Source organism: Hirundo rustica, chromosome Z (assembly GCF_015227805.2).
Source record: "Hirundo rustica isolate bHirRus1 chromosome Z, bHirRus1.pri.v3, whole genome shotgun sequence".
Taxonomy (NCBI): Eukaryota; Metazoa; Chordata; class Aves; order Passeriformes; family Hirundinidae; genus Hirundo; species Hirundo rustica.
The window spans coordinates 51,894,628-51,920,787 of NC_053488.1; the positions used below are offsets into that span (position 1 = coordinate 51,894,628).

The following is a 26,160-nucleotide window of genomic DNA, read 5'->3' on the forward strand; positions in this document are numbered from 1 at the left end:
AGGGCAATTACGGATTTGGTAATATATGATTTAGTAGTCTGCACCACATACTGCATAAAGTATATTCGCTCCTTAGGAATATTAAAGTATTGTATATAAAACTATTTCCTACTTTATAATTTCAGGACTTCTGCTTTTTACTGTCTACTAGAGCTGGAGGATTAGGTATCAACTTGGCATCTGCTGATACTGTGGTTATATTTGATTCTGACTGGAATCCACAGAATGATCTGCAAGCACAGGCTAGAGCACATAGAATTGGACAGAAGAAACAGGTAAACACTCACTTTAAGCTCCAGACCTGAAGGACAGTTCTGTACATGAGCTGTCCACTCTCTGTCTGCACCAGTCAGTACTCACATATTTTTGAGAAAAACTAATACTTTTTGCATATGTCCAGAAATGTTAGTAATGCTCGTTTCTTTTTGCCTCAGTCGCTATTCATGAAGAAATAATATGGCAGCTGTGGTAGTTGGGTGGGAGAGGGAGAAGAGTTGTGGACTTGTCTGTCTTACATTCATTGGTATCATGTCATTCTGCAAAATAACTGCTAAATCAGGCACATCCCCGATGCTTAAATATTCTAGTTCTCAACAGGATTGTTTCCTTCTTATGGAAGACATACAGTAACAATTACCAATATGACATTATTACCTCTGGCAATACTTGTGCCAAGTCACTGAAGTTTATAAAGAAAGGTCTAAGACTATTTATTTGGGTTTTTTAAAATGTTTCTTTGAAGACTGTGGTAATGTGATTAAACTAGTATTTCGTATTTGAAATCCATGAAAAAAATCTGAAGTTATGTAATGAAGACTGAGATTTCTGCTTTTAATTTTTTTTATTTTATAAATACACATAGGTTAATATTTATCGACTAGTCACAAAAGGATCAGTAGAAGAAGATATTCTTGAACGAGCCAAGAAAAAGATGGTGTTAGATCATTTAGTAATTCAGAGAATGGACACTACTGGGAAAACTGTGTTACATACAGGCTCTACTCCTTCTAGGTACCTTTGTATTTGTTTTTATACCAACTTACCCTTAAGAGTATTTCACTTGTAAATGAAAGGTGAAACATAAGATGCAAAGTCTTTGTAGACTTTTATTTGTATATTAAATAATGTATTTCAAATATATGAAGAGTTTATATTTAACAGTGAAAAGAAACCTTATTTGACTCATGATTACAGAGACCTTTTCCAAGTTAATAAGTTAAAATGTTTTTCCTGAAATATCATTTATTTCAGTTCAACACCTTTTAATAAGGAGGAGTTGTCAGCAATTTTGAAGTTTGGTGCTGAGGAACTTTTTAAAGAACCTGAAGGGGAAGAACAGGAGCCTCAAGTAAGTAGCGCTTCTGGACTAGGTAGATAAAACAGCTGAAAATACATATAAATTATTTGATTGTAAAGAGAAACTTCTTTTTTATTATCCTCAGGAAATGGATATAGATGAAATATTGAAGAGAGCTGAAACTCGGGAAAATGAGCCAGGTCCATTAACTGTAGGAGATGAGTTGCTTTCACAGTTCAAGGTATGGTTCTGCTCACTCTTACCTCCCATAATTTTACTTTCCTTTTAAACAGTACTATTTCTCTTCTGTGTATCTATATTTTCATTCTTCAGAAACAGATGCCTCAGTAAGTCAACTCTATATCACTTCCTAGTAAAATGGTTTTTTGCCTATACATGGTACCTTACCATCAGTATAAGCAATTAAAAATACGTGATGTATTTTGATAATGAGATGTATTTATGAATGTGTTAATGATTAGAATTTTAATTTTGTGTTTTATTTACTGCCTTTGTTATTAAGCAGCTATAGTATCATTAAATGCAAGATATTTGTGTTTCTTAACTGATCATTTCTCCAAGTTGCTTTTAGCCCCAAAGCAAACTTGGAATGCCAGGTATTTTTAAGTGTTATCAGTTAAACATATTATATGTGGGGAAAAGAAAATTAGGAGCACGATATGTTTGTTCAGTTCAGGAGATTATCAAATGACTCTCCTGCTAATCACTCATTTGCAACGTATATGATATCTGCGTAGTATTAGGGTTTGGTTACTTTTATATTAGTATAGTTTCACATTAAATCAGGCATTTAAATGTTGTTAGTCCTATACAGGTGTGAGGGGCGTGATTCTTCTTGTATCTCAGCCCATACTGAAAGGAATCTGTCTCCTAAATTAATAAAAGTACTTTCATTAGAGACTGTTTAATTAATTTGTAACTTATAAATTTTATATATGTCTTATAAAACAACAGCATATATAAATAGATAAAATATGTAAATATTATAGGTATAAATGCATAAAGTATGGCATCTCTAACTTAGTTTTCCTAAAATAGTAGTTGATTAGTCTTTTTCAAGTTGTGTTGTGATGAAAATATATACATTTTGATGTACAAGGTGGCCAATTTCTCCAATATGGATGAAGATGATATTGAGTTGGAACCAGAAAGAAATTCAAGGAATTGGGAAGAAATCATTCCAGAGGTCCAGAGGCGAAGAATAGAAGAGGAGGAAAGACAAAAAGAACTTGAAGAAATATACATGCTTCCAAGGATGAGAAACTGTGCAAAACAGGTGTCTCTTCTCTGACTGAACTTAAATTCTGTTTTGGTTTTGGTGTAGTTTGTTGCTTTTGGGGTAGTTTTTTTTTTTTTACTTTTCTGAACACTTTTTTTGACAGAATTGGTAAAGCTTGCATATGTTTGTTACTTACATACCTTGCTTGCTCTGGAATTCCAGATTAGCTTCAATGGCAGCGAAGGGAGGCGCAGTAGGAGTAGAAGATACTCTGGATCTGATAGTGACTCCATCTCAGAAAGAAAAAGGCCAAAAAAACGTGGAAGACCACGAACTATTCCTCGAGAAAATATTAAAGGATTTAGTGACGCAGAGATCAGACGGTAAGATATGGGAGGACATGCATATTTAAAGGAGCAAGACATTGCAATGATTTTTATTAATAATATTGTTATTAGTCTTGAAACTGTAGTTGGTAATCTCTTCTTCCTGAGTTTGTTTGAAATCTTTTTATTCCAGGCTTTTATTTATTTTACCGTGTGGTGCTGACATAATGAACTGTTATAACAAGAATTTGAACCCGTTTTAATGAGGTATAAAATTAGATTTTAAAAATATTCATGATTGGTTTAAATTTTTTAGTTCCTCTAGCTTATAAAGACAGTAGTTTCACTGGATGATTACTGACAGGGATTTTGCAAGGTGTGGAGTTTCCTTTAAAAAGAAACAAGCAAAATGATCTGGTTTCCACCAATTTATCTAAAATCTGTGGTGCTGAAAAAATGTGTTGCATCAATTTGGTGACACATGAAAAAGAAATTGATTGGATTTTGTTTTATTTTTAAAATATTTGCTACTATAATTGAATTGTTATATCCTCCTTTTTTAAAACTAAGAAAATACAAAATCCTGTTTGAAACTTAGAGTATCATTGGTCCCTTCTGTATATGCTAAATATTTGCTGAAGTATTGTTTTGGTAGGAGGAAGAGGAATTATTTTGGTCAGCATTTTTGGGTTTGTGAAATGGTACTTTGCTTCTGAAATTTAAGTATGTGTGTTTCTCTAAAATGCTGTGAAGTTTTCAAGGTATTTTTTTAGAGGAGTAACTTCAAAGATCCTTTTTGGCTTTCTATATCATCTGACAATGAGGTATATTGGTACTTTCTTCAAGGCTATTCTTGTGCTCGCACAAGCAATTTTGTTGTTGAGGAATTTTTCTTTCTTCTTTATTTATTTGTTAATTTTATCTTTATTTCATTTCCTTTCTCCTTCAAGTATCCAATTTCTTTCCATTGCTTAGATATTTCAACAGAGAGTATCTCATGTCATTTTCAAAAATCTTCCAATTACATGTTGGAGATTGCTCTTTTTAATAACTGTATAAGTGCACATAACATCATGTCTGAAATCTTCATTTACTGTAAATCCACATTCAGTTTTCATTTTTAGATACACACAGCTGCGGAATCCTCAGTCTTGTGAAATTAATAAAGTAATTTCTGAAATAAATTTTATCTTCTATCCTTTTATTTATATCAGTTCTCAAACCCATAAAACTGACTATTCATCTAAATATATGAAGCTGCTCTAACCTCTCTACCTTTTTCCCCCCATTGTCCACATAGCATTATACTAAGACTAGCAATTGTATCAATACAACTTTAAAACAAATGTTGTTTGTTAAATATATATTTAAATGGCAAAATTATTTTCTTTACTAGGTTTATCAAGAGTTACAAGAAATTTGGTGGCCCTCTCGAGAGGTAAAGTTGTTATTTATGTGGTAACTTGGAATCTCTTTTTTATAAAAATTAGAATGTACCATGAAATTTTACAGCATTACACATCTTGAATATAGTGTGACTTTAGTGGCTTCCATTTCTTCATGTGTGGTGTGTGTGCAGACAGCCACACCACAGACTTTACCATTTGAAGGAATGCTACATTTATATTTATCTGCTGACTTGATTAATCTTCTTTAGTGTGATAATCATTCAGTTGCCATGTTTGATAAGACTGTTGAAAGCCTATCAGTTTATCCACTCTGACTGTCAAAGTTAGTTTTGCATTTTACATACTGTCAATTGTCATTTGTAAGCTTCTTTCATTATTCCTATTTTAAGAAAAACCTCCCATCCTTAAAGATATTAATCCTTAGAAATATTTATAGTGCCTGTGATCATATGATGCATATATGTATGCATGATTTAATGATTCCTTTTCTTTTCTAAAGAAATGTGCAATAACACTAGAGTTAGGGTTTTTTACAGTTCTTGTTTTATTGTCCTCATACCTAAATCATTTAGGGTTTTTTTCTTCTTGTACAAAATTGTACACCAAATAGAAAGCACAGGTGACTGATACTTCTGATCATTTCTTTAGTTTTGAAGTCTGAAGGAGTCATTCACAACAGCCAAATTTTCAGAGTTGCAAAAATGAGTTTGTTTTTCTTTTTTTTTTTTTTCCTTACAGGTTAGATGCTGTAGCTAGAGATGCTGAGCTAGTTGATAAGTCAGAGACAGATCTCAGGCGTTTGGGAGAGCTTGTACATAATGGATGCATTAAAGCCTTAAAGGACAATTCATCTGGACAAGAAAGAGCAGGTACTGTATTCAGGAGTCTTGAGGGGACAGTGAAAAATGTCAAGAAGAATGAGTTACTCTTGCACCCTGATCATAAAAGAAAAAAATTTTGTTGTGAAATACGAACAAAAATGTTGGGGTGCGTACTGGATGATTTTAAAAACTCAGGGTTATAGTAAGGTGATTTTTTATTAAGGTGATTTTTTTCCCTTTCTGTGTGTGACTTAACACTGAAAAATGCAGTAGGTTTTTGATTTTCTGTGGAGTTTAGAAGTACTCCTGTTATGCAGGGGCCTTTCAGTTCTGAAGCATTTAATTCAAGCATTTGGTCAAGAAAAGCTGATGTGATTGTAATTGTTTTCTTTACATTTTTCTGTTGCTATTTGTAAAGGTAAATGTTTTAATAGACTTGTAATTTATTTTAAGGAGGTAGACTTGGGAAGGTTAAAGGCCCAACATTCCGAATCTCAGGAGTCCAAGTAAATGCAAAGTTAGTCATCTCTCATGAAGAAGAATTGGCACCATTGCACAAATCCATTCCTTCAGATCCAGAAGAAAGAAAAAGGTACTGATTTGTGCATATTTTTAAGGGAGTAGTAATGCAGAAAGCTTCTCAAGTCTCAGTAGCTTTTTTTTTTTTAATGCAGCTTAAACACTCTATTAAAAGCGTTGTCCCTCTATTCCCTTTAAGAACTGGCAGCGGTAACCTGCTCCACAACTGTACTTCATTTTTTGTTCCTTTGCCAGAGAGGCCAGTAACAGCTTTAACTTGTCAATGATATTCACTGTGGACTGTGTTCGGTTACTAACAATAATTAGGACTACAATTCAGGCTTTCTGAGGGGCTAAATGTGTCAACTCTGCTTGAGAGGAGTATCAAAGTGCAGCAGTAGTTGTTCCTGTCTTCTAAACTTGCCACCTTGTGTATTGCAGTTCCTAAACTGTCCGCTTAGAAGATATAAATGATGAATTTTGCTTTTATTTGTGCTGACCAATTCTGTCACACAGCTCATGGCTACAGACGAATATCTGTTCTTCATATTTTAGTCTGAATCAACTTTAAAACACATTCCAGTGATTTCAGTAACTGTCCTATAGAAATACTAAGAAAATATTACGATAAATATTTGAATTAATTTCTTAAATTTACCAGCATCTTAGAAGAGAAAATAAATCCAGTTACATTTATTTTAGTATGTTCCCTACCCCCTTTACTAAGTTTCAAATGTAAAAATAATTTGTCTTTCTTCTAGATACGTCATCCCATGCCACACTAAGGCTGCTCATTTTGATATAGATTGGGGTAAGGAAGATGATTCCAATCTGTTGATAGGCATCTATGAATATGGTTATGGCAGCTGGGAAATGATAAAAATGGATCCTGATCTCAGTTTGACACATAAGGTATGTCATCTGCAATAGTTTATCAAGGACTATTTGCTTAGGTATTGATGCTGCTAAGTAGTGTAAGCTGAAAGAGCTTATTTTATGATAAATGAAATTGCAGAAACATTATACGTCAGTTGTACTTAGTACATACTTCATATCCTTTTTGTGTATATTAGTAGATTTTGGAGTCTTGAGTATTTAGAAGCATGCATTCTGGCTATCAGTTGTGTTTCCGTATTCTCACGTGGTTGCCCCTGTGTAATTTGATTTTTTTTCAGTCTTGCCTTTCTTTATTTCTGGTGTTCTGGTTTTGTTAATTTGTGGTCTCAATCTTTGAGAAAGGAGGTTTCTCTAGAGATTGAATTTAGTTTCTCCATACCCACTTAATCCCTAGATTCTTCAGTTGAATCTGTGTTCCACTCCCAACATTGAGAGTAGCTGTACTATAGTGCAATAGCTTTATAGCAATAGTGAGCAGCAGATACTGAGGAAAAGCCTGGGGTGAAGTAAACTTTGTGACAGTTACAACAACCTATAGCTTTGGGATTTGAGGAGCCAGGTTTGTGTCCAAATTTGTTTAATAATTATTCCTACACCTGCCTTTCATTAATTTGTCTGGCTTTTGAAATCACATATTTGTATTCTCGGCAGCTGCATTTAGAAGATGAATGAGGCAGAGCCAGGAGTTCTGTGACTGACTGATGCAGATGTGTGGAATTTCTTAAGTGAAATACCAGAATGGAGACAGAAATCTGAGGCTGGTTTCATGAGTTGTTTTTAAACTCTGAGGCAATTTCCAAGACTGCATTGGTTGCTTGTATTGATTTTATTGGAGAGAAATGGAAACTTTTCAGAAATTCTCCTTTGCTTTAAACATTCTGACACTTTTACTAGGTATAGGTGGAGCGGATTGTTTACGACATCCTTTTGTGCAGCTTTTTTTGTTCTGTGTGCTCCAGGCTAACATCTAAAGTTGATAATCTGTACTTACAGCTGTGATGCTACCATTTTCTCCTCAGATTTTGCCTGATGATCCAGATAAAAAACCCCAGGCAAAGCAGCTACAGACCCGTGCAGACTACCTCATTAAATTACTGAATAAAGACCTTGCAAGGAAGGAAGCACAAAGGCTCGCTGGAGCAGTAAGTAAAATGTGGCATTCATTACTAAGGTAAAACAATATGCTTATAGGCGTGCCATCTGATCCTTTTCATTTTTTAGTTCGCACTTTTTATTTGTGTAATATTACTCTGTTGCTAATCATAGTACATTAGACAAACTCAGGATATTGATTGCGAGTTTTGTGTTGTATTATTCTCTTATTATTTGTGTGTATTCTCTACTGCTGCACTAAGCTCTGTCTCCGATCCTGAGTAAAGTGGTGGTCGTTTGTGGCAGTAAATAAAATAAAAGTAACCCTCTCTTTGATGCAAAACCAAATCATATTTGCAAATATAGTGCAAACATGACTGTTGATGACATGATTAAAGAGATCAATTTGCATTCAGGGCAATTCAAAGAGGAGGAAAACAAGAACTAAGAAGAATAAGGTGCTAAAGGCTGCAAAATTAAAAGAAGAAATAAAAAGTGATTCTTCACCACAGCCCTCAGAAAAATCTGATGAAGATGATGATGAGAATAACAAGGTGAGTATCTTTCACACAATAAAGATGTCTATTCAGTTCTTCCTGTTAGTATCAACACATGAATGTCATCTTTTTCTTGTAGCCACTGGAATTCATGTTGCATTAGTACAAGCACATAGAAGACTGTATCTATTTCAATTTAATGATAAACTAATAAATGAGGAATTAGGAGTTTTCCAAATTGTTACAAAAAGATTATGGTCTAATTAATAGTGATACTCCTCAGTTTCAACATTCTTTAAAGGCATTAGCACTGTATTTGCTAGAAGTGCAAATCACAGTTGTAAGACTACTGGGTTTTACTCTTGTGTTACTGCTACTAATAATGATTCTTAAGGTAAAGGGTTTTTTATTGAGGCTGAGAAAAATATCATCAAGCTGAATTAGATTGAGCAGCATAATAAATTAAATTTCAAAGGTTGCATATGAAAGGTCATGTATACATTATGGTTCCCAGTTTTCAGAAAGACTATTTAACCTTGTTGGGTTTTTTTACTTCTGATTATTAATCATAGTATTATGCATTTGTATATTATGTCTTTTTTTGTTGCTTATCACATAGCAAAATCACTAGACGTAAAACATGCATGAAATTTAGGGTCATATCACAGCTAATATGAAAGCAGTTGAAATAAGTCACTGAATTATATATATATATCAATAAAATATTCTTTACTTGGTTTATAGCAAACAATTACAAGCCATTGTAGCTGTCAACTTGTTCTGAAAAAATACTTACAGAAATACATAGGTAAAATTAGCATTAGAAAAACCATGATAAATCTATGAAAAAATAGTAATTTTTTACCACTCTTTCAGTGTTTGTATTTAAATTGTGCTGTGGAGAATAAAATGTGAAGCCAGCAATTAAAAATAAAAAAACCAATGTAGACTGCTTTGTGTTTATAGCTACAATAATTACCTGGAATTACAGTAATTACTTGGGAGACTAAGACCTGTAAATGTTGCCACAGTTCCCAGTAAATTAATGGGTACAACTGAACCCCAGTAAATTAACGGGATAACTGAACCCCAAAACTAAGCAAATTAATTCAGACTACTTTAAAAATGAGTCTTCACTCAGAAGACACTGCCATCAGTTGATTGACTTAACTATGTTTTGAGAAACTGCCTAGAATGTTGTCCTCTCTTTTAACAACAGGCACTCATCACTTCAGTACTTTTGGACACTGAATAACAGTTGCATTTCTGAAAACTGGATTGTATATTACTTCTAAACAACTGGCTTTAGTTACCTGGATTCCGTACTGTCTTCAGTATTTTAAAATTTTCCTATTTTACTGCTAGAATTATCAGAAAAGTTTTTAAATCATTGGATTTTTGCTAGAAAGTTTCCATGATACCTAAACACTAAAACACAGCCCTGGTTAGGCTCGTAACTTCATACGTCTTCTAAGTAACTTGTTCAGTTCAAGTACGAGTCAGTCTTCCATCTGTTTTTATGCAACAGATAAGCAGTTTCTGTATGTGCCTTTCTGGTATGTTCAAATAAATTCAAACATGATAATGATTCTTCTGCCTGTATAATAATACTTCATTTATAGTGTTTTTCTGTGTCTGAAAGGATATTAGTTTCCATCTCACACCATCTCAGTGAATATTATAAAGAGCAAGTGAGTAATATTTCGTTTAAAGTAATACTTCGTTCACCTCAAAACAGTTGAATGGGCACATAACAGGGAGTCTGTTACTAAAGATTTTTTTAAAGTGTAGTAAAAGAAACAGTTCTGGAAAAGAGAAAGTTGGGATTCTGTTACCTTCTCCTGTGTGTGTTTAATATGGGATTGGGACAAAGCTAGTTAGTTCAGAGGTTTTCTGACATCTCCCATCACTTGACTAACCTGACAGATCGGGTCAGTTTTGCAAGACCATACGTCCTTTTAGATTTCAGTTCTTCAGACTAACAGCTTTTAAGGGGTTATTCAGCTTTATTCTAAGTTTAATGGACACAATTTCTCATACCCACTGCCTCTGCCAAATCAGTACTTGCTGTGTCACATCAAGGAAGTGAGTGCATAGTTCTCATATTTCTTTACCAACGGCATTCAGTGCTATTTTAGAGGTGATTTCATAAATCTACGTCCAGAAATAAAAAATGCACAGATAAAGTGTCTTAATCTGATAGCTGCAAAATTTGTATAGATAGGAACCCAGTTTGACGTGACATATATGCTTGCATATTGCAGGATGAGATTGTTTCAGTGAAACATCCGCATAAAAAATTTAAAGCAGAAAAAGAAAATGAAGAAAAGCCTGAGCCAGATACTGGTATAAAGAAGGAAGCTGAAGAAAAAAGAGAGACAAAAGAAAAGGAAAGTAAGAGGGATTTGAAAAGGGAGAAAAAAGAAAAAGAGGATAAGAAAGAATTGAAAGAAAAGGATATTAAAGAAAAGAGAGAAAACAAAGTAAAAGAATCCACACAGAAAGAAAAAGAAGTAAAGGAAGAGAAGGTAACTAGGTTTACTTATCTTACATAGTGCTAGAGAAGGCCACCAGGTTTATGTGAATGATTTTGAGATGAAAAAGTGATCAGTTGTCATTTCAGTAAAGTCTTTTTTGTCATTTGAAGCTTTATTTTTAGTACGTGAAACCACAAGGAGAGGCATTTGAAATGGGGAAGTACATCTTCAATGATATCTCTTAATTGGACTGAACATGTGCAAAACATTCTTTTTTTCCATTTTCCTTTTCCATTTCACAGAGAAAGTAAAATGTACTGTCATTGAATGTCAGCATAGATTTTATTCTTACTTATTAAAGAGAATGCAGTAGTTATGGGTCATATGTTATAACTGCAGAACTAAAATAAAGTGTACTTGAATATTTTTGTATCTCGTTCTTAGGTAAATGAAATCAAATCAGAAAATAAGGAAAAAGCTAAAAAAATTCCATTGCTGGATACTCCAGTTCATATTACTGCATCTAGTGAACCAGTTCCTATATCAGAAGAATCTGAAGAGCTAGATCAGAAAACTTTCAGTGTGGTAAGTCCCCTTTTGATAAATTAGTGTGTACTTAATAGTCTAAATGAGGGCAATTGGTGATATTCTTAATACTGTTACTTGGCACAGTAACACAGGTGATCTTTTGCTAAGTCTCGGATCAGTGAATGCCACTGACAATGTATCAAAGTAGTCTTCGATTCTGTTGTAGCAGTTTTATTTTTTGCTAGAAAAACTTGGAAAAATTTACCCAATAGTTTGTGGGATTAATAGGTTGAGAATATAAACCCTAAAGATCTATCCTCAAGAGTCATTATCCTCAAGAATCCTGCTTCTTATAGAGCAGATGTGAATGAACTTGTTTGGAATTGATGGAGTCTTTGGCTTCACCATATCATATGTGCTTTTCTTCTTTGTAAGATAGCATAAAAACCTAGGTTTCAGCACTTCCCTTCTGAAGTATTGCAGACTTTAGTCAGTGAGCACAGGATGAAACAATGCTGAAGCACTTAGAAATACCGTGCTGAGATAATGTCTCTGACACCAAAAGAATTCTGCTTAATCACTACTGCTTACAAGAATAGAATTAACGTTTGAGAACAATGCATATGCACAGTTTATATGAAGTTAATTGGTTGGCTGAGGCCTGTGGAAAAGTATCAGTGAGTTACTTTGAACAGTTGTGATTGTTTTGTCATCCAGATTTCAACAGCTGTGTTTTTGCCAGCCAGGTCTGTTGGGTCTGTTGTGGGTGCTGGCTGTGACAATGCCAGTAGGATTCTTGTGAGTATGGCAGTTACTGTCCATGGGTTTATTTTAAACAATCCAAGTAACTCACATGATTTTTAACATGGGCCTTGAGTGATTAAAGTGGATATGCCTGTGTGGCTAATGATAGAAAATAATTTGATTTCCATGTGCAATTAGGTGTTTCTGATCACTTCTTCCATTTAAGAATTGCACTCTATAAGCTCTCTTTTTAAAAGCTACTTTAACTTGTGGCAAGTGCAATATGTAAACCAGATGCTTAATTACTTAGTGGTGTGAGATGGCAATGGAACAGCTTCCCCAGGTTTTCTGAGTTGTCCCTAGATACTTACCTGGTAATGGTGCTATTCCATTTTATTCCATTCCCGGTATTTGTTTGGTTTTTCTAGGTTTAGTAGTGTAGTGAGGAGGAATAGGGGAAGGAGGTAATTGGAATTTATCATTATGCCATGGTCAGGTGCAGGCTAATTAAACATACTTAACCACACTTTAGAACGGAAATGTTGTTCAGGTTTAACTGACTGTGCCCTTGAGAAGGATATGTTTGTTATGCTATTGGAGTACAACGTATGACTAAACAAGTGTCTGCAATTTAAACCATGCCAACTGGATTTATCTGGATTTATTATTAAAACATTGGGTTCAAAATACAAAAATCTGAGACTGCACGACCTTTATTTGTAGCTAGTCTAGGTGTTCCCTGTGGCCCATCTTGAGTGCTCTGTTCAGTTCTGGGCCCCTCAATTCAAAAAGGACTTTTTGGTGCTGGAGTAAGTCCAGAGAAGGGAATGGAGCTGGGGAAGGGTCTGGAGGACAGGTCTTATGAGGAGTGGCTGAGGGAGCTGGGTTTTTTGTGCCCAAAGGAAGGTCAGGGAGGACTTTACCACTCTCTACAGCTTCCTGATAGCAGGTTGTAGCCGGCTGAGGGTCAGGTCTTTTCCCAGGAACCAGTGACAGGACAAGGAGAAACAGCTGCAAGTTATTTCAGGGGAGGTTTATGTTGGATGTAAGGAAAGATGTCTTCAGTGAAAGCGTGGTTAAGCAGTGAACAGCCTGCTCAGGGAGGAGATAGAGTCACTATGCCTGGAAGTGTTCAAAAGAACAACTGGATGTGGGAATTGATATAGTTTAATGGGAATGGTGGTGTTCAGTCAAAGGTTGGGCTTAACGATCTTGGAGGTTGTTTCTAATCTTTATGGTGCTATACCCAAACTAGCTTTCTTCTAAGTAGAATAACTTCAGTGTCTGCATAGGAGTGAGGTTTAAAAAATGCTCAGAGAAGCAATTTTGATCGTTTGTTGAATGCCAAATGTAATGATTGCTGCAAGTACTTGTTTGAAATGTACTTAACACTCATATTTAATTTTGATACTGAGTTTGTATAGCTTTGTAGGTGCTAAAAAGGGTAAGTCTTGTCCTAGATGATTGTACTCACACTTAATTGTATATTACAGTAGTAATAAGTCCTTTTCCTCAGAAATCCTATATATTAAATTAATGCTTTCTTGAATCCTACTGTGGTGTCCCACCCTTAAGGGAGAAAGCATCACCTTAGATTCTTGGATGCTTGAGAGGGAAAGGAACAATAGAAGTGAGAGGGTCTGTAAGAGCTTATAAAGTGTTATTAGCAAATTACACACTTGGAATGAAAATCAGAATGTTAGTCCCTGACCTGCCATAGAGGCCCACAGCAGTGAGTTTTGATCAGAACAGAAGTGGCCTCGCTGCTATCTGGCTGCTGGTGTTTGAGATATACACATTAGCATCTTCTGCACAATGATATATGCATTTTATACAATCTAATGCTTTCAAAGAGAAGCAGATTTCCAATTGGATTGATAATCTTCCAAAGGAAACACGTAAAACCTTTTTAAGATCTGTGAGGAAATCTTGTGTTTCATTTGACTTCTAGCAACATTGTCTTTAGCTGTGGTTATATATCACAATTAAAGGTGGGTTGTGGTTTAGAATAATTTTTTTTTCTTTTGAATTTGTCATTCATCTTTTCCTTTTTACAGTGCAAAGAGAGAATGAGACCTGTCAAGGCAGCATTGAAACAGCTGGACCGACCAGAGAAGGGCCTTTCTGAAAGAGAACAGCTAGAACATACTAGACAGTGTCTTATCAAAATTGGGGATCATATTACTGAATGTCTAAAGGAGTACACAAATCCTGAACAAATTAAACAATGGAGAAAGTAAGTTACTTTCTTGGGTTTTACTTGAAAAAGGGAAATGTACAATTGGTTCCATTGAGAAGAATAGGTTTTAGTTCTTTCTCCTGTTTATTGTTCACTCCTTCTATCTTTCTGCTGTTTTAAATAGGAATCTATTAAGAGGTGACTGTACATTGTTCTGACTTATAATGGATTAATTGACTTTAAGCATTGATGGAGAGCCCTGTATTTTGTCCAGAGGGTGGAGACATCTCTCTGCTTAACACTGACAGCCCGTGCTGGGGACTTGTCAATACCACTGTGTTTCGTCAAAACCATTCTTACCTTTAAAAATCTGGTTTTTCAACTTCAGGTCGTTTCAGTTTTTTAATAATTCCTGTTGAAAATACACAGTTCTAAAATTGTGTTGAATGTATGATGCCAACTTGCAGAATTGTATTTTTTAAAATGTATTCTAAAATTAAATTACATATTATGTATTAACTATGACTTGATGAAAGTATTTATCATAATGTACTCAGATGCACTTCAAAAGTGAGGGAAGAGTTTATCACCATCTGTACCAGGTGACAATATAAAAAGGAACTAAGAAAAAAATACTGGTCTTGTATTTCTTCATAAGTTCTTCATGCAATTGGACTTACTTTTGTCGGAATGTTCACTTAATGTCTTTATGCTTGAAAATACATCCTGTGATTACATATGTCAAATTCTTAATTGTTGCATTTTCTTGAAGAATTCTGTAAGTGTAATATGCTTCTGCTGATTTTACGTCCTTTACTTGAAAATAGTAAGGCGATCTGAGATACAAAACCAAGATCCATGCCTTACATTTTGGTAAATTTTCAGTTATTTTAAGTGGAAACTTGTAATAGAGCTGTTAGTCATAATGTGGTGATATTATGTGTAGATAAATAAAATATGTATTTCAGCTATATTTGATAAGAAGTAGTGTAGTTAGAATGGTCTCATTAAACACCCCATTGACGGGTTGCCTACTTATACATTTTGGACAGAAATTATCATGTTTAAATAACCACAGTGAAGGAGCATACTGTTGTTTCCTGAACCTCCGCACTTCAAGTATTTTTGAACACTGTTACTCTGTAGATTCTTCTAAGCATTCCACCTGTGAATTTCACTAAAAAAAAAAATCAGTATCTGTTAAAAAAATTTTTCCTTCCATGATCACAGGTAAAATTTTCTTCAGAATTTTGGCATCTTGACAACAAAAGACTTACTTGTTCTTCTTTGGTTCCATCAAGCACAGATTAGGCACAGAATTATTACCGTATGACTTCCATCCTCTTTCACAGTTCTTACTTGTTTTCAAAAGCCTTGACCAGACTTTAGAATTTGTGAAAAATTTCTCTTGCTGATGGTTTAAGATGATGAGGTTTGTTGGTCAAGTGTCTTATGCTATGAGGGATTTCAAGTTTGAAAGGATTTTTACTTCCTTTACATACTTATTTTTTTTTTTTTATTACAGATGGGTAAATACTCAGAATTCAAATTTTTAGGAGATACATATAAACTGATAGCACAAAAATTTAACAGAATTCTTACTAGTACGACTGTCCATGCACTTCATGCTCTGAAGTGCTTATGATAAATACAAAAATGTGAAAAATTGTTGAAGGAGTCAATCTTTCAAATCTACAACTATGTAACATTTGTTTTGCAATTAGGCAATACTGTGGAGATTATATAGCATTTCAGGTTTAATGAAGTAGTGCTCAAATAATTTCAGTCAAATCCATATTCAGCTACATAATACAGGGAAAAGAAATTGAAAGATGAATTACAACTTCTCTTTTCTTTTTCCTCAGAAATTTGTGGATTTTTGTCTCTAAGTTTACAGAATTTGATGCTAGAAAGCTGCACAAACTGTATAAACATGCAATCAAAAAACGTCAAGAGTCACAGGTAATATTTTCACATCCTTTCAAAATACACAAATATATATTTTAATTATTATAACTTTTATTAGATATAGAAGATTATAATTAACATCAAAATACACTTCAAGTTAGTATCTGTATTTGCAGTGTAGTAGTCTCTTTTGTTAGGGAATTTTTCCAATGTATTCAAATGAACTTCAGGATTTACCAATAAGTACTTTCTTTTTTAGCAACACAACGATCAGAATATTAGCGGCAATGTGAATACGCATGTAATTAGAAATCCAGGTAAGAAACCTTTATGTATATTCTTGTGTTATATACCTTAAGTATTCATGTTTATTTCATTTCACATGTCTCCTGGGTCCATTTTCCACACTGCTAAATAACACAGAGGTGGCTAATTTGAAAAGCTTCACTAATTTGCTGGTGAAATCCTGCAGAGTGAATCTGGTACTTACCAGGTTATTTGATTGTCCTTTAAAAAAAATAAGGAAACAATTTTTGTGTTAAATTTTGGAGAATGCAAGAGGTCTACTTTAACTTCTCAGAAATTCCATGACTAGTTGTTGCAGTATCACTATGGTGTAAGAAAGCAGTTAATTAGTCAGTCACACTCTGTTGTTAGTTACAGGTATTGTCTTCTGTTGTTGACAATAACACTGATTTTTTTTCCCTACATTGCCACACCTGCCTTTTTGTATGTAGTACTTCTTTTTAGCTAGTGTTTACTGAACCTTCCAATGTATTGTCATGGACTTAAAATCATGCATTGTAGGAATTGCGCTGAAATTCTTTTGGTAACAAGGTGTATCTTTAAAACTGTTACTCATACTAAGTCTATCTCTTCTTAGAGTGGAAGTTGCTGGCTTTCTGTCTAAAATTGCTGCACTGACAGCACCCTCTACTCCCTGCTCATTTGGACGCTTAGCTTCATAGCCTGAATGGGGAGGTTGGGAAGTTCGGTTTCCAAGTCCTATGCATCTACATTCTAGCTTGCTTTCCTCTTAATTCTAAAGTTTTCTTCTGTTTCACTCGCATTAGTGCATTTTATTTTCAGCTATTTAGATCTTGTTTCTTTTAAATGACGTCCCTTTCATACTGGTTTACAGCTGACAGGTAGAAGTGCTGTTTGAATTAGGTAAAGATGTTATGATACCTCCTTTTAACCTCTGCTTTATTAAACAGATGTGGAAAGACTGAAGGAGAATACAAACCATGATGACAGCAGCAGGGACAGCTACTCTTCTGACAGACATCTGTCACAGTACCACGATCATCATAAGGACAGGAATCAGGGAGATGCTTACAAGAAAAGTGACTCCAGGAAAAGGCCCTATTCAGCCTTCAGCAATGGAAAAGATCACAGGGATTGGGATCACTACAAACAAGACAGCAGGTGAGTTTTTTGAGCAATTTTGAAATCTGGACAGAATTCCCTTTATGTTTTTGTAGTTAAGCTTTTTGGAAGCACCAAATAATCTTTTCTTAGTAACACAAAATTGAAACAGTGATCATTCTCTAATGCAGTTCTGTCAAATTTACGTAATTGTGGCTCTTGATGTGTTACCAGTAACTCTTAATTCAAGTAAGTTCTTATATTTTAGATACTACGGTGATAGTAAACATAGGAAGTTAGACGACTACAGGAGCAGAGACCACAGGTCAAGCCTGGAAGGGAGTCTAAAAGACAGCCGGGTTCATTCGGATCACCGTTCCCATTCAGACCACAGGATACATTCAGATCACCGTTCCTCTTCTGAGTACAGCCATCATAAATCTCCCAGAGATTATAGGTACCACTCAGACTGGCAAATGGACCACAGAGCTTCAGGTAGTGGCCCAAGGTCGCCACTGGATCAGAGGTCTCCTTATGGTTCAAGATCTCCCCTAGGTCACAGATCTCCATTTGAACATTCATCAGATCACAAAAGTACACCTGAACATACATGGAGTAGCCGGAAAACATAACAAAGACTGATATTTTCTGGACCTTCTTTTAGCCATATACAGTAAATTAACACAGTAATTGCCTTACATGACTTGAAAGATACAGACGGGATATTCTATCAGTAGCAGTATTGTTACTTCTTTCCAGGATGCAAGGTCTATTATCCCAACAGAAGAAAAATATTTTTGTATTTAAAGTTTATGCTGCACTGTGCTGCAAATGCTGTGGCACTTTTTTTTAAGAAATGGAAGATGTTTACTTTTACAGGGACCTCAACACTGCCCATTTCAGACTGGATCTTACTCTTCATGTTAAAGTGGTTTGAGGCTGATAATGTTTTAAGTTATGTTTGTAAATGAACTTTTAAACACTGACCTGTGCTCATATTTCAGGAGGGAATGGGGAGAATATTTTTTTTTTTCTTAGTAAAGAACTCTCAAGGACTTTGTTCACTTTCCAAAGCTACTTGTTTACATTGTACACTGCGACCACCTTGCCGCTTTTCATCACAAGCTTGAATATTTAAATTCTGTACCTATAACTGTAAAATAGCCAGGATTTCTCCTGTTTGTGATCAGTTACAATGCCTTTTTACAAAACAAACAAATAATAATAATAAAAAAGCAAAACACAAACAATGGCTGTAAATTGTTGTAAATTTATTAAATGATCTTTTCCCCCCCTCAGGCTTTTTTTGACTGTTCCTTTCCCCACCAACTCAGGACTTCTTGCCACAGTTATGAAACTAAATCAGTGTACTTATATGTTTCAATAAAAGATTTTGATGGAGTCACAGCTCAGAATGTAAAAATGGGGAAAGGGAACTTATTCCATTTAGTGCTCCCTTTTTTGGATACTTTAGATACATTTTTTTGTTTGTGGGTTTGGTTGTTTTTGTTGTTGTTGGGTTGGTGGGGTTTATGTGTGGGTTAATTTTTTTTTTTTTTTTTTTTTTTTTTGTTGTTGTTGTTTTTATTTGGTGGTTTTGGGCTTAGGGGATTTTTTGGTTGGTTTTGGTTTGGGTTTTTTGTGGTTTTTTTCTCCTTGTTTTTGGGTTTTTTTTGTTTTTGGTATTTGGAGTGAGGTTTTTTTGGAGGGGGTCTTTTTTCCATATTAAACTGTCGGTGTTGTGATTGTTTGTAATGAAATGAAATATCTAGCTAAACTATGCTCTGGAAAGCTTTTCAGGTGCATTGGTTTTAAACAAGGTGTTTCAAATACCTGAACACTTCAGTATCCAAATCAATCAAAATTAATTGTAAATTCATATGTTCCCTCTTCAACATGGGCAATAATGTCAAATGTGCTATGCAGATAGTTAATATTTTAGAAGATTTGAATTATGACTTTATTGACAGAATTGTTACAGTGCACACTGATTGTACATAGATAACTTCTATCTGACAAATTAAATTTAAACTAAAAGGACCTGTGAGTCTTGTAGTTTTCTGCTGTGTTTTTCTATACAGTGCTACTTTTCCCCAAGTTTACCATAAAAACATTAAAAATACTGGATTTTATTCATGGTGATAATTAGAGAAGGTACCTAGTGTGGCATCATGTGGCAGGAGCTGCATCTGCTGCTCAAGTTTTTCTCTGCAATGTATTTTTTTCCAGTTAAGCAGGTTTATATGAAAGCATTACTATAGAACCACGATGTGTCCACGGAGTATCTCAGTTACTAGAGTAACTGTGCCTATAGGATACATTTTAAGTATTTGAAGTTTGATGACGGAAATTACCTTCATTGTTGGTAAGGCTTGTTACAGTGTATCTTACTTTTCAATCCCATATCCTCTGCAAATGAGCCATTTATCACTCAATCTAAATGTAGATTACATCCTTTTTTTGCTCATTTGTAATTAAACGCCTTCAAGGATTGTGTCCAGTTCTGAAGTGTCCATCAGATACTAATGCTGCTTGTCTGTCAAAGATTTTTGGAAGTAAGAATTCTCAGGAGTGCAAGAGAAGTCTTCATATGGCTATTGATAAAGGCTTAGGCATTCCATTTATCGTGCATGGAAGTCTAAGATTTCATCTTAATCCTGTTACGTATTTCTAGTCTACCGTTTCCAGTACCACCCAAAAAGAGTAGGCAGTTAAGTATGAAAAACCAGATTAAAAAACTTATTACTGCTCTTGAAGTTTTAAGGACAGAGAAATGCATATTCTGGTTTCTGTTAGTTGCCAAGGGTGATGATGTGGTCATTTACCTGTTCACAGTTGCTCTGTTTTCCCCCATTTTGATCCTCCATGCAGATGTTGTGGTGTCTGAGCAGCATTCAGACAGTTGCCAGTTACTAAGAATCTTTCACCGCAATCAACAGGACTCGAAGAAGACTCAGGCACCAAGCACTGAAGGATGGCAGTTCCTGTGGTGGTAACATGACACTCCTACGTAAAGGAGTGTGCCCTGACTGCCCTTTGAGACACTGACTCCCTAGGATAAATACCTTTGATGCCCTTTTGAAGCTTGATTAGCTGGTTTTGTCCCTGTGTTATAGTTTGTCATCCACAAACATCTTGTCAGTTTCATAGCCCTAACTGTGTAGCTGCAGGGCTCCACTTACAGTATAAAATCCCAGGGAAGTACTGTGGTAGCAAAGCAGTTTCAAGGAGCTGTTCCCATCTCCGATGTTACGCCTAGTGTTGTGTTCAGTGACAACACCTTTTTGGTAGGAAATTACCATTACTTAGGAATTACACAGAAATCAATACAGACAATTTCTTGTTTCTGTTAGAGAGTAGTATATAGTTAAAATTAGTAATTTATAAATGAGAGTAGTAAGTAGTTAAAATTACTAATACCTGGTGTGAGTTACCCATTTGTACCAAACAAGTTTTATTTTACTGAACTGTGTTGGAACAGGTATATAATGCTGTTACTTTATGTCTTCATTCTTCCAACAAACTAGTGTGGCTGCGCCTGAAGTTTCAGTTTTGCTTAAAATTTTATGCTGAATCTTTTATTTGTGAAACAGTCCAGAAGCAATGGCTAAGGAATATAGTTGTGTGGGATGCTGGTAAGAGCAGAACAAAGAGAAGGTTCTTGGAATGATTTTTTTTGTTTCTTAAACTTTTTGTTTTTCTTTTGACACATGACTTTAAAGAGTTAAGATTTTAGCTAAGGTTTAGAAGCAATTTATATTGATCAAGATGTAAGTTAGATTAGTAAATGTTAAGTTAATGATTATTAGACGCCCAAGCTAGAGCTAACTGTTATATTAAGAGCTTGTTTATAGAAAAAGTGGAGTAAGTGAACTGTCATAAGAACAGATTGAAACCACTAAGAACAATGGCCAGCACCTGGACTTGGTATCAATCAATCACGAAGCAGGAGACCTTGGATCATGCCAGAGGGTCACAGAGACCTGATGAAGACTCTCCTGGCTTTATCCTTGGAGACCACTGACCCAATTTGAGACCACCGACTCAATTCAAGAGAAGAACTGGGCACACATGAAGGACTAATAGCCTCATTTTAATACAGAGTGGGGATGGGAGGTGCTGGGGTTATGCATATGTATTGTATGTAAGATCTTGGAAAATAAATAGAGAGCAAAGAGCCTTGTTCGGGGCAGTCACGCCTTTTGGAGATGACTCCCGTGCCGCCCGCTGGTGAATAAACATACCACTTTCTAACTTTAATTAGTTAGAGGGTCTTTGTCTGAGATTATATCAGTTTTTAATGACTCAATTTGGCGAGCCAGGCAGGAGAAGGTTCTGCTCAGCTGTGAGACCAGCTCGGGTGGAGGACCCCCTCAGGGTGTCCCCGGGATACTCCTGGAAGAGAGGGCTCCACTGCCTGACCTGTTCATCCAGCAGCAGACAAGAACTCCTGACTATTAAAACTCTGGACAAAAAGGTATGTTTATACTTGAAAATAGGTACCTTTTTGGTATAGGTGGTTGGTAAGACACTGAGAGACGTCTTGTGCACAACGCATGCCTATGTTGTGACAGTTCTACAGAGCCTGGTTTGGCTTGGTTTGGTTTGGTAACCCGTGTCCCATGGTGGGGAGCGGCAACTGGTTTTTGTTGTGCCTTGATAATCTGTGTCCCGTGGTGGGGGCATCAGCGGCAGTAGGACAACAGGTTTTGTTGTCAGTTTATGGTTTAAAGGTACCTTGGTCATCCATAATTCGAGCAGCTAGCCTGAGTTTTAAGATGCAAAGGGTCCCACTGTGGGTCGCAGAAAATCCTGATTGCGGCTCTGCGCACGCCGGCTGTGTGTGTAGTGTGCACAGATTTGTGTTTTGTGGGTTTGCGTGTCTAGGCTGTGGAAGAATTTTTGGTGCACCGTGTGTGTTGTGTTTTGTAAGAGTTTGTGTCGTAAGTAATTTGACCTGTAAGGTGTATGCATGGTCAGGAAAGGCTGTTGGTAAGTCATGAGAGATGTCCCACACACAGCTTGTGCCTCTGTAGTGTGCTTGCAAGCTGGATTGGTATCTGGTCAGTTGTACTTGGTTGCCAGCAGAGAAAGCTGTTAAGCTGTTGTACCGGGCCGTGGAGAGCTCGGATTGTTGATGCTGGCAGAAGGGGATTTTGTCATTTGCTGTGCTGTAGAGGGCTCAGTTTGCTAGAATCCGGGACTAGCAATTGTGAGGGCAAATCCTGATTTGTGGTTGTTACACTGTGTGAATGCGTCCTGACTGTGAGAATGACTGAGAGAGAGTTTGTTGAGATGTGCTACCAGCACGAAGTGACTGAGGAGTTTGGACCCGCGGTTCCGTTTTCAGGCGACTGAAACGGCCGGGGAAAAACTAAGTGAGTGGGGTGTATGAAAACCTTTAAAGCCCCCTCCCCACTGTGACTGCGGTGTGTGTGTTTTGGTTACCGGGAGGGTATACGCTGTAACTGTATTTTTGAGGCAACATCCATCTTGTGTTAAAAGTTTTAAGTGCAGCATATGCTGAGTGAAAGAGTTGATTAGCCTCTGAGAGCTGAGGCGTGAATGTTTTTGAAGTAAATTGAGGACAGACAAAGGACAGAACCTGTTTGGCAAGAAGGAATAGAAACCCTTGACAAGAGCTTAGTTGTGATTTTAGGTTGTTGGAATTAAAATAAGAGTAACTTCGGTCTGAGAACTCGATCTGGCCAGATGAATAAAAGGAATTCCTTTACCTAAGTGGTTTGGGCTTGACTCATAGGAGTTTCTGAATTCAGCAAAATGGTGAATAGACAGAGGAAATAAAAGAATATATTTAGAAGGTTTGTATCAGATGTCTGTTGGGAGACTAGTGGCTGTGGAGAATTTAGAAAGTCAAAAAGAAGTGAATAGAATATCTTGTATTTTTGGGAATTTTCCTGCAGCTTTTGGTGCATCTAGAGGTTGTCACTGTGCCTGGGTCCTTTTGCAGTGTAAAATTTGTGCAGGATGTTACTATTGTTCTTCTGCTAACCAGTACAGAGAATGTGCCCAGTGTAAACAAGAGCTCCTTGATCAAGCTGATTTAGAGCAAAGATTTTAACACATTTAGTAAAACAATTTCTGTTTCAACTCCAGCTCCAGCTTTAACTCAAACTCCATCTTTAATCAAAGCAATTTCTACTTCAACTCTGTCTCTAGCTCTAAGCGCAGCTGAATCAGCTCTGATTTCTATTTCAAGTTCAGCTTCATCTTCTATTTTATCCCCTACTCCGACTACTCCACTTACTCCTAAATCTCTCCCACTGCCCAGCAGTGACAGTGGGGAAGAGGAGCCGTCTCTAAAGGTTCCTACAGCATAAGTGACTCAGAAACAAACCAAAGAAGAGAACATCACAACGGGGAGGCAGTGGTTGCTCATGTTAAGAAAAACTGAGATGGACCAGAGGATCTTACCCTAGGAGACCCTCTAGTTATAATAAAACTAGGGAACAAAGAAAAGAAAAGAAAAGAAAAAAAAAAAAAAAAAAAAAAGAGGTTTTGATAAACACAGGGGCAACACATTCAGTGTTAAATAAAGCTTTAATACCAATAACAGATGATTATGTTATGGTAAAAGGGGTAACTGGCCAATCTGAAAAAGCCTACTTTTGTTGACCATTGAAATATAAACTTGGGAAAAAATTGGGAATCCACAGGTTTTTATATATGCCCAATGTTCCATCAGCACTTTTGGGCAGGGATCTATTGGAACTATTAGAGGTGAAAAAAAATAAAATAAAATATTTAAAAATGGAGAGATTACTTTGGAGGTTAAGGACCAACCAACAATATGTGGAATTGTTAAGCTTGATGTAGATAACTAATGAGGCTAATGTTAAAAGTGAAGGTGAGATTTACAGAAAAATAATAATCAGGTATTTTCTGGGGTTTGAGCTTCTAACATACCAGGAGAGCAAAGAATGCACCCCCAGTGCAAGTTAAGTTTAAAAAAAAGAAAACAACTAGAGTTAAGCAATACCCCCTAAAGAAAAGTTAAGGGGTTAGCTCAGTGATTGAATTTTTTTTCCTGTTAAAAAGCCTGATGGATCATAGCTGTTAATAGGATAACTGAGGATTTATACCTAGTGGTTGCCAACCCTTACACTTTGTTAACTTGTTTAACACCTGAACTAACACATGAATCTAAAACATGGTTTATTGTTTTAGATTTAAAGGATGTTTTCTTTTGCCTTCCTCTCCATGAAGCCAGCCAGAAAATTTTTGCATTTGAATAAAAAACTCAGCTCACATGGACAGTCCTTCTGCAGGAGTTCAAAAATTTGCCCATCTTGTTTGGAGAACAACTAGCAAAAGATCTGGAATCCTGGGAAGCTCCATCAGAAGGACAGCTGTTACAGTATGTGGACGACCTCCTGATAGCTACCAAAACTCAAGAGGCATGTGTGGAGTGGATGGTAAGCCTCCTAAACTTTTTGGGCCTACAGGAGTATCGAGTATCCCAGAAGAAAGCCCAGATGGTGAAGCAAACAGTTATTTATTTGGGCTACAAGGTTAGTACTGGACCAAGAACCTTAGGACAGGATCACAAGGAAGCAATATGCCAGACCCAACCTCAAAACTCCAGACAGTAAGAGAGCTGAGAACTTTTCTAGGCATGATGGGGTGGTGCAGACTGTGGATTTATGACTATGGGTTGCTTGTTAAACCTCTATATGCCTTGATCATGGAAGGGAGCAGGGATCTCCAAAAGAAGCAACTCGAGCCTTCGACCAGCTAAAGAAGGCCCTCATGTCAGCTCCAGCCCTGGGACTTCCAGATCTTCCTTCCTCAGCACGAGTATGGGAGAACCAGTAATCCATGACTGCCTGGAGACCATCAAACCCACCTACTCCAGTTGTCCAGATCTGAAGGATACCCTGCTTGAAAATACTGAGACCTGGTCCACTGATGGAAGCAGCTATGTCATCAGGGGAGGGCATGCTGGATATGCAGTTACCATGAGCAGAGAGGTAATAGAGTCTGGACCATTACCAACCAACACCTCAGCACGGAAGGCTGAAATAACTGCCTTAACTTGGGTTTTAGAGCTGGCAAAAAGAAAAAAAAACATAATATCTACAGAGACTTAAGGTATGCATTTGGGGTAGTCCATGCACATGGAGCCATCTGGAAAGAAAGAGGACTGTTGAATTGACAAGAAAAAAAAGGTATTAAACATGCACAAGAGATAATAAAACTGTTGGAGGCAGCCCAGCTACCTGAAAATGTAGCCATCAGGCATATCAAGGCACACCAAAAAGTGAGCTCTGAACTGGAGGAAGAAAACAAGCTGGTGGACAGAAAGACAAAAGAAGCAGCTAAAGGTGAGGTAACTGTTGGAACTGTTGAGGCAGCCTTAATTCCAGATGGGCAAATTTTCATTGAAGGTAGCCAAAGCACAGTAAAAAAGGACAAGAGGGGTGGGCTATTACAGATAAAAGGAAAGGAAGGCTTATGTTCCCCTCTTACATGCTATAGTCATTAGTGAAAGAACATGAAAAAAAACATGTTGGGGAAGAGATGATTTGTATAATTATTTGAAGGATAGAATCACAGCTAGAAATTTGTAAAATATAGTAATTTAGGTGACTTGCCAATGTAGCCTCTGCCTCCAAACTAATCCCAAAAATATTTTTAAACCAAAGCTTGGGCAAATTGGGAAAAGATATGTACCTGGGCAGCAATAGCAAATTGATTTTTCAGAACTACCCAGGAAAGGAGGGTACCAATACCTATTGGTGTTAACAGATACCTTTTCAGGGTGGCCAGAAGCTTTCCCTACCAGAACTGCCAAAGTGCAAGAGATAACCAAAGCAGTGTTATAAGAAATAATATCA

The 26,160-nt window shown here is 36.3% G+C and overlaps 1 protein-coding gene across 2 annotated transcripts in view; it reads left to right on the forward strand.

Annotated features, from left to right (window-relative positions):
- CHD1 (chromodomain helicase DNA binding protein 1) overlaps positions 1-18,824 on the forward strand; it is a 55,120-nt gene extending 36,296 nt beyond the window's left edge. The window contains exons 19-37 of one of the 2 annotated variants that reach the window (XM_040089648.2): positions 126-275; positions 863-1,011; positions 1,252-1,348; positions 1,443-1,538; positions 2,418-2,594; positions 2,760-2,920; positions 4,260-4,301; positions 5,011-5,141; positions 5,547-5,685; positions 6,374-6,524; positions 7,529-7,651; positions 8,018-8,155; positions 10,363-10,626; positions 11,020-11,160; positions 13,905-14,083; positions 15,892-15,988; positions 16,194-16,251; positions 17,152-17,362; positions 17,571-18,824. In XM_040089648.2, the coding sequence (XP_039945582.1) occupies positions 126-275; positions 863-1,011; positions 1,252-1,348; positions 1,443-1,538; positions 2,418-2,594; positions 2,760-2,920; positions 4,260-4,301; positions 5,011-5,141; positions 5,547-5,685; positions 6,374-6,524; positions 7,529-7,651; positions 8,018-8,155; positions 10,363-10,626; positions 11,020-11,160; positions 13,905-14,083; positions 15,892-15,988; positions 16,194-16,251; positions 17,152-17,362; positions 17,571-17,934 (2,868 nt within the window). In that variant the 3' untranslated portion in view covers positions 17,935-18,824. The remainder of the gene's footprint in view (positions 1-125; positions 276-862; positions 1,012-1,251; positions 1,349-1,442; positions 1,539-2,417; positions 2,595-2,759; positions 2,921-4,259; positions 4,302-5,010; positions 5,142-5,546; positions 5,686-6,373; positions 6,525-7,528; positions 7,652-8,017; positions 8,156-10,362; positions 10,627-11,019; positions 11,161-13,904; positions 14,084-15,891; positions 15,989-16,193; positions 16,252-17,151; positions 17,363-17,570) is intronic. The other variant, XM_058424036.1, reaches the window with a different exon arrangement.
- The last annotated feature ends 7,336 nt before the right edge of the window (positions 18,825-26,160 follow it).